General features: G+C 43.7%; 3 protein-coding genes across 3 annotated transcripts; 1 reads left to right on the plus strand and 2 right to left on the minus strand.

The window, feature by feature from the left end:
* The first annotated feature begins 1617 nt into the window (after window positions 1-1617).
* LOC131686802 (ruvB-like helicase 1) lies at window positions 1618-3379 on the plus strand. Its single transcript, XM_058970800.1, has 2 exons — window positions 1618-1912; window positions 1987-3379. The coding sequence occupies exons 1-2, from the start codon at window positions 1772-1774 to the stop codon at window positions 3214-3216; spliced, it is 1371 nt and encodes a 456-aa protein (XP_058826783.1). The 5' UTR covers window positions 1618-1771; the 3' UTR covers window positions 3217-3379.
* An 8-nt stretch (window positions 3380-3387) lies between these two features.
* LOC131686811 (GPI transamidase component PIG-T) lies at window positions 3388-5359 on the minus strand. Its single transcript, XM_058970807.1, has 2 exons — window positions 5096-5359; window positions 3388-5037 (listed from the first exon to the last, which is right to left on the minus strand). Exons 1-2 carry the CDS (start codon window positions 5262-5264, stop codon window positions 3431-3433), a joined length of 1776 nt encoding a protein of 591 aa, XP_058826790.1. The 5' UTR covers window positions 5265-5359; the 3' UTR covers window positions 3388-3430.
* Window positions 5360-6414: 1055 nt separating this feature from the next.
* Window positions 6415-7927, minus strand: LOC131676145 (zinc finger protein 23-like). The gene is made up of 2 exons (XM_058955267.1): window positions 7797-7927; window positions 6415-7713 (listed from the first exon to the last, which is right to left on the minus strand). The coding sequence occupies exon 2, from the start codon at window positions 7693-7695 to the stop codon at window positions 6415-6417; it is 1281 nt and encodes a 426-aa protein (XP_058811250.1). The 5' UTR covers window positions 7696-7713; window positions 7797-7927.
* Window positions 7928-8383: the final 456 nt, after the last annotated feature.

The raw sequence follows: 8383 nt of genomic DNA on the forward strand, positions 1-8383 counted from the left end.
AAGGTTTATTGATAAAGCTGAACTGTGGTTTTCTTCAGGCTGTATACGTGCTGAAGAATTGTTCTTTCATGTGTCTTAATCAGACAAGCTGAATAAATTCTCCAAATCCCGGATGTTTAAGGGTGGAATAAACGATATATGATTACACGTATACTTCCAATGTTCAGCTAGAGCTGAATAAAGCAACTGTTAAAACGTTTATAAAACCACGAAATGTTTGTTGGGTTGTTCCCAAACCTGAGAGGTAATCCATCAGCAAATGAGTGTTTGGGACTGTGAATAAAAGGTGGAGCTAGTGTTCTGGGGAAATTGTTTTTTGAGGGAATTCCCTCAAGTGAATCTATTAGTCTGTGCTAGCGCTTCGAATGGTTCTGCAGGTTGCAACGGTGTGAAGTACTCGGATGGTAAATTAAGCTATATTTTTACGACGCAAAAACGGGCCTGATCTTGTTGATGGAAATCTTGCACCTACAGTCGTGATTCGCTGGTTGGGTCACAGCCTTGTCCAACTAACAAATTTGATTCGCTAGTTGGAACTACTGACAAATGTCAAAAACTCTCCAAAGGAGATGTTGGCAGTGTAAATGCATCTGCTCACATCTCCAAATATTGTCAAATTGATTGTCAAAGTAAATTTGATACGAGATTTTGACGTTGAGATGCTTTTTAGTTTGACAATGGTCCAACTAGCGGAGGTCCAACTAACAAGCAGTCCAGTTAAAAAGTGTCCAACCAGCGAATCACGACTGTATACCCGAACTCCAAGCTGGTTCTCCTGAAAGGTACCCAGTCATCAAATTGTCCGGCAGAGACTGCTCTGCTAGATTTCTGTAAGTCTTGGTTTGGCAGCCCTGTCAGATTTCTGCGCGCATCCTGTCGGCTTAGTTGAACTAGGGCGAACTCGGTTTCACTCTCGTTTTCTCGCAAATTTTGACAGGAACCGAGCAAAACCCTGGCATAACTCGGACATAAACTGTGCAAAGATCCTGGCAATTCCTACCTGGTAGAATTTAGCACAAATCGAGCAAAACATCTGACAAAGATGTGGCAGGAAGCGTACAGAAATCTTGGCCGTACATTCCTGGCTGGATTCTAGTTAGAATCGGTTGTGTCACTGGAGCCGGAATGCGAACTGGAACCAGTCAGAATTTCTGTTCATTTCCGGTTGAACTTTACTGGGTTGGTGTAGCCTCCCAGTGAAGTTCAGCCGGAATACCTGGCTGGTTCTAGTTCGTATTGCGGCTTCATTCGATTCTAATTAGAATCGGTTGTGTCCCTGGAGCCGGAATGCGAATTAGAACCAGCCCGAATTTGGGCTCACCCTCTAAGAACGGTTGGTTTCAAAATCGTCCAATGAAGGACGTTCGTTGGACCAATTTGGACAACGTCCAAATAACCGTTCAACGAACGTCCATCGTTGGACCCGTGTTGAACGATTTTGAAACAATTTTTTGGACGTCTCAGTGGGCATTTCCGGTTGAACTTTACTGGTCTAATTTTCATTTCTTCTTTCCGCGAGTCTTTATATTTAAAACATCGTCTTTGGACTGGGCCTTTTTTGACAGTTTGCTCCAGTTGAAATTGAGTAGTTGGAACTCAAATTTTGAATAATTTTGAGTGAACGTGAGTATCATCAAGCATTGCCTTGGAGACCGGATATTTTTTTTATTAAAAATAATAGTTCAAACTGTGTCGAGTTCAGATAAAATTCGGTAGTTTTGTGACATAATTTCAAGAATTTATCTGCACTTGATTATAATTGCCAATCAATATGAAGATCGAAGAAGTTAAAAGCACGGTAAAAACGCAGCGAATTGCAGCCCATAGCCATGTGAAAGGACTTGGGTTAGACGAGAACGGATTGCCACTCCAAATGGCTGCAGGATTGGTCGGACAAAAGAACGCGCGTGAGGTAAAAAAAACACCGTTCTTTGGGCCAATTTCAGGGAGCTTTCCTGAGTTTTAATTTATTCTAATCAATTTCAGGCGGCTGGCGTTGTAGTGGATCTAATAAAAACGAAAAAAATGTCCGGTCGAGCGCTGCTCCTAGCAGGTCCGCCCGGGACTGGAAAAACGGCTATTGCTTTGGCTATAGCTCAAGAGTTGGGTAATAAGGTACCCTTCTGTCCTATGGTCGGTTCGGAGGTTTTCAGCAGCGAAATAAAAAAGACGGAAGTGTTGATGGAAAATTTTCGTCGATCGATCGGTTTGCGTATTCGAGAAACGAAGGAAGTGTACGAGGGAGAGGTGACAGAGCTGACGCCGGTTGAAACGGAAAATCCTTTGGGTGGTTATGGAAAGACCATTAGTAACGTGGTTATTGGTTTGAAAACGGCAAAGGGAACAAAGCAGCTTAAGCTGGATCCCAGCATTTATGAATCCCTGCAAAGGGAAAAGGTTGACGTTGGAGACGTTATTTACATAGAAGCTAATAGCGGAGCGGTGAAAAGACAAGGACGAAGTGATACTTTTGCTACAGAGTTTGATTTGGAGACGGAGGAATATGTTCCACTTCCTAAAGGGGACGTGCACAAGAAGAAAGAAGTAATCCAAGACGTTACTCTTCATGACTTGGATGTCGCCAATGCGCGTCCCCAAGGAGGTCAGGATGTTTTGTCTATGGTTGGTCAAATTATGAAACCGAAAAAAACTGAAATCACCGACAAGCTGCGCATGGAAATTAACAAGGTGGTTAATAAGTACATAGATCAAGGGATTGCAGAACTTGTTCCGGGAGTTTTGTTTATAGACGAAGTTCATATGCTTGATCTCGAGTGTTTCACATATTTACACAAATCGTTGGAGTCGGCCATTGCACCTATCGTAATTTTTGCTACCAATCGCGGGCGATGTGTTATTCGTGGTACTGATGATATTGTATCTCCGCACGGGATCCCGTTGGACTTGCTGGACCGTTTGCTTATTGTACGAACCGCACCATACAATCTGTCGGAAATTGAACAAATTATCCGGCTGCGAGCACAAACTGAAGGCCTCAACATTGAAGATGCTGCGATTCAAACTCTTAGCGAGATTGGCGCAAACACTACATTGCGGTACGCTGTTCAGCTTATGACGCCGGGGAATCAGACCTGTAAGGTCAACGGGCGAACGCAGATTACAAAAGATGATATAATGGATGTCCATTCACTGTTTCTGGATGCGAAACGATCAGCTAAATACCTACAGGAGGAAAATACAAAATATATGATGTAGATCGTTTGTGTTGCTAATAAATTAGTTTGAGAAGAAATATTTTCCCCTCTGCATTGAGCACTTCTTTTGGTGTATGACTCTTCTTGACATTTGTGAGCACATGCTGATGGCAGAGGTATTTGTCTTAAGTGGCATTACTGAATAAATATTCCAAACAATGTTATCATTTTTCCTTTTTATTTCAGCTGACATGACTTAGAATCAACTCACTATCCTATTTGGTATTAAGCTTCACAACTGCTTCTCCCTTGGCTACGTCAGTCTTATCATCACCACCGTCTACGACTTGCTCGTTCTTTTTGGTCTTTCTCCTCCCGAACCAACCCCGTATCTTCTCCGTCAGTTTCGGTTTGTCCGCGTCCTTACTCTTGGCAACGATTTTTTTCGTTGAAATGTTATGAATCGGACCGAAGGCCAACGCGACCACGGTACACGCCAAACAGATCACATTGTACGGCATGCTGAAATCCGGAATGGGTAACGTCAGCAGCAGAGCTTCCGTTCGAAGCTGTAGGAAATATCCGTGCGGCTGGGTCGCATTAAAGGCATCTCGCACGAGAGCCGCTTCCCGGGGCAGTGAGGTGTAATTTCGACCCACCGGTAATAGTACGGATATAATGGACGGCTGCAGATAGTGACCGTGGCTGGCATCCGGTGGGTACTCTTGCCACTTGAGAAATATGTAATCGAAATCGATGGACATTTCGATGGTCGAACGAGCTGGGATTGTGACGGCTAACTCTAGCAGGGTGGGCCGCTCCCGCAGACGGCCGGGCATATATTTGATCAACTTGGGAACTATTTTATGCTCTCCTTTCTGGATTTTCAGAGTATGTAAATAAACAGGTACAAACCATGGAATGTTTTCAAAAATTAGCAGATTCAAATCGGTCCAATGAGTGTTTGTGATACGGGTCACGATACGTCCCCGCTCCTGTCCCACGCCAGAAATGAACCGCTTGGAATAGATTGGCGGAGCTTGCGGTAAGGTTATAAATAACGGATCCTTTTTATCGATAGCAGCCACATTGAACATACGCTGCGTTTTTTCGAACTCTTTGATGTCGTACTCGTAAAAAATGGAACTCGCTCCTCCACGGGTAGATTGAATTATATTCGTCGGTGGTTGGGTCATATCATATTCCTTATCCGTGACATCGACGTAGAGTTTGCTGGTACTGGACAAAACACAAGCACCCTCCATTCCCTGTCCGAACAGTTTCCGAATGGACCAATCCTTTCCGCCGAACAACCGCTGATCTTGGACCAAACTCAAACTTTGCCGTATCTCAAGCTGAAACTCGTTGCACTCCCTGTCCGCACACAATTTCCTTATATGTAGCGCTAACGAATGGTAATTTCCCGAATAGACATGATCCGGTGTCAACAATGAAGCGAATCCCTCACCCGACTTGCACGGAAGCAACTTTTTCCAAGGCGTCAAATTCTCCGTACAAACTATCTCTCGCGGCAGCGCCGCATAACGAATTTTCGGTTCCGCTTGACCGGCAAACCGGTGGGTAAGCGGTCGCAAGGAATATTCCGGCCGAAAGGTATTACTTCGGTCGACGAAACTCAGCGAAGCGCAAAACAGTCCGGACAGGGTACCACACAGTAGCTTCCATTTGTGATCCACCTCGGCATCGTTGGCCGGTGGATCAAACCAGGCCCATACCTCCGCACCCGGTCCGGCATTTAGGACCGGAAAACCCCAATTTTCATACCGCCAAACGCCGTTGGTGAAACTGAGATGCAGCTCGCTGATGTCGTAGTGGAAGAATAGTTCCGCCAGCGAGCGGGACACCAGGTGGGTGTGCAGAACTGTGGGATTTAAGGTATTTGAAGTTTTGGGTGTCGATGGATAGTGAAGGGTACCTACGGCTGTCGTTCCGAGTGAGCTCCCATCGGGTGGTGAACTGAAAGTAGCTGTACACGAATCCATCCGGGAGAGGCTTTATTACCAGTTCTTCGTCAAAAACGTCGCTGAATTGAAGCGAAGGCTTTATGAGGACTAGCAGCAGTAGCGCTGACCAATACAGCATTGTCATTTCTGGAGGATGTCTTGAAAAAAAAAATTAGAAATAGGGGAACCGCCTTGCACTAGAAATTAAACAAACAGCTGCCGATTAATAAGGTGCTCGGCGAAGACAATGACATCGAGAAACGTCAATGACAGTGCTGCCAGTACGGGAAATGTGCAAATAGCTTTTGAATAAGCACCCCGAGCAAAAATATTATTCCTAATAATAAGAACATCACATTTTCGTGAAAAACTGAATTTTGTGTATTAAATTGGAATTTTAACTAAAAAATTTTCAGCCGAAAAAGAACAAATTAATAAACGCCCAACGGAATAAGCAGAAATATCCGATAATATTATTAGAGGTGCTTTTCGCACTGTTCTGTTAGCATCAGAAGGAAAGCATGAAAATGGCAGAACGAAATTATCAGAAGGAAAAATAGCAAATTGTGAATAGAAAAAGGCTTGGAGCACATTTCCTAGGTCTACGAGTTGATCGAGATTCTACAGATCAACCTTAATCTGCATTAAAACTTTCAACAGATACGAGAAAACTACACACTTTATCTTGTTCTACCGAATTCCAGCTTTTTTCGCTACTTTTACCGAGTTTTGCACAGCCGAGCACTCAGCTAACAAAGCTTTTACCGAGATCTCAGTAGAAGTGACGTTTGTTTTGAATAAACTCGGTAAATATATCGCTGAAAATCAGTAAATTAACGACAATTTGCTGAGCTATCAGTTCGAAAATTTTACCGACTGTTCAGCTGTGCGGAAATTACCGAACTGAATTGAGTGTGTAAAACAATAAAAATCGATTGCTCTGCCACACAAAATTGTACTGGCAAGCCACAACTCTTGTATTACAGTCGTGATTCGCTGGTTGTCCAACTGATGTCCAAGATGTCAAAAACTCTCCAAAGGAGACGTTAGCAGTGTAATTGCATCTATTCACATCTCTAATAATTGTCAGATTGTCAAAGTAAATTTGACATAAGATTTTGACATTCAGATGCTTTTTAGTTGGACAATGGTCCAACTAGCGGAGGTCCAACTAAAAAGCGGTCCAGTTAAAAAATGTCCAACCAGCGAATCACGACTGTACCAGTAAGGCATATTCTCTGTAGATACTGTTTGATATATCATTCAGTAACAGTCTAATCATAATTAAAATCGATCTAAACTTTATTTTCGCAAGTGGGCATACATTTCAATTCTTCTAGTCCGCTTCTTTTTTCAACATGACCATTAGCGATGAACTGCGCCGAGCAGGATTCCGCCAGAAAACCATCACCCGAAGCCGTTTCTACCACCCCCTCACTCACCGCTCCCAACCCATGCAATCGCTTAACATGTTTGACCAAATGATGGCTCATGTTGAAAGCTCGACCACAAAAACCACACACATGCGGCCGTACTCCCGTATGCAGCCGCATATGATTGATATAGCTCGATCGGGTTGCCAACACCTTTCCGCATACCTGACAGGGTAACCGCTGCCCACCGGTATGCGTTGCGAGGTGTTCCTGCAGTCGACTCCGGATGCGAAAATCTTTCCCGCAAACATCGCACACGTGCGGTCGCTGTCCCAGATGTAGTCGCATGTGGGCCGCTAGGGCACGCTTACCAACAATTCCAAAGCCGCAGATCTCACAGCTAAGCTCGTCGGCGTGCCCGTTACGGTGATGTATGAAACTGCTTTTCCGGGAAAAACTTTCCCCGCATATATCACAGTGGTGCGGTCTTTCCGCCGTATGAGTGCGAATGTGCTCTTGCAGCAGATTCATCCGGTTGTATTTTTTGTCGCAGAATTCACATTTATAAGGTTTCTCGAATGCTTCAAGCTGATTGTGCTGAGTTCGTTTGTGGATGCCTAGGGAACCGCTTTGAGAGAAACTTTTCCCACACATGTCGCATCGGTAAGGTTTTTCTCCCGTGTGGTGACGCATGTGGGACACCAAATCGCCATTATTTCGAAAACCTAGGCTGCAAAGTTTGCACTTCACTGGCCGGTCCTTCGTGTGTAACCGAACGTGACCTTTCAGGTGAGCCTTGATGGCGAATTCTTTACCACAAACACCGCAAATGTGAATCTTGCCGCCGGTGTGCATTTGCCGATGTTCGCTGAGATAGTGTTTGCTTTTGAAACTTTTGCCGCAGATGTCGCATTCGTGACAGGAAGTCGTATGAACCTTCAACTCGTCCGCAATGGGAAAGGATTTCGCGAGGAACGCGAACGTGTGCATGTTTTCTGTGCTTGCAATTTCCGGGTCAGCTGTTAGTTGGTCTTTGTTTTCTTTCGTTAAATTGTCGCAAGTGCTGTTCGCTGCATTGCTAGTGATTCCTAATTCGGAAATTACGGAACAAGAGGTAGGAGACAACTCTTTCGTCGGTTTGATTTCGGTACATTTACCAAGTTCTGGTACAGGATCTTCGTGCCATACTTGTAAGCAATCCATGTTTATTCTGCTAAATAACTGAAATCAAAGTATTCAATTTAGTTACCATTATATCCGAGAACATAAAGACTGAACATTTTTTTTATGTAATTAAATAATACTTGAGAATTAAAATAAACCTAATCAGGATCTAGATAGCAAACGAGATTGCTTTCATTTTCGATTTTGAGACTCCTCAAACAAAACTTTCAACATAACCAAAACAAATAAAAAGACTATAGCCTTTATTTTCTTGTGCTGAAATCAGGGCTGTGCAAGTACTATTGCAGTCATTCGAAGACTATAACCGGTTCGATAGAAATAGGATAAAATCGGAAAATATTCTTTTAAAAATAAAATCTCGTACACGTTTGGCTTCATAAATATGTTAATATGATTGCTAACTTAGCAAAAGTTGAGCAAAGCGAAATTGATGCTGGCAGAGTTTCTGCGAGCATTTTGCGCGATTTGTGCGAGAATTCTGGCAACGAATTCGCTCAAATGCAACAACCGTTTCTGACAGAAGCAGTTAAACCAACCGATGCTGCTCACTTTTACCCAGAGTCGAGCCAGAAATGTACGGATAAGATCTCTGCACGCTTCCTGCCACATCTTTGTCAGATGTTTTGCTCGATTCGTGCTAAATTCTACCAGGTAGGAATTGCCAGGATCTTTGCACAGTTTATGTCCGAATTATGCCAGGGTTTAG

This window comes from Topomyia yanbarensis, chromosome 1, assembly GCF_030247195.1.
Source record: "Topomyia yanbarensis strain Yona2022 chromosome 1, ASM3024719v1, whole genome shotgun sequence".
Classification (NCBI taxonomy): domain Eukaryota; kingdom Metazoa; phylum Arthropoda; class Insecta; order Diptera; family Culicidae; genus Topomyia; species Topomyia yanbarensis.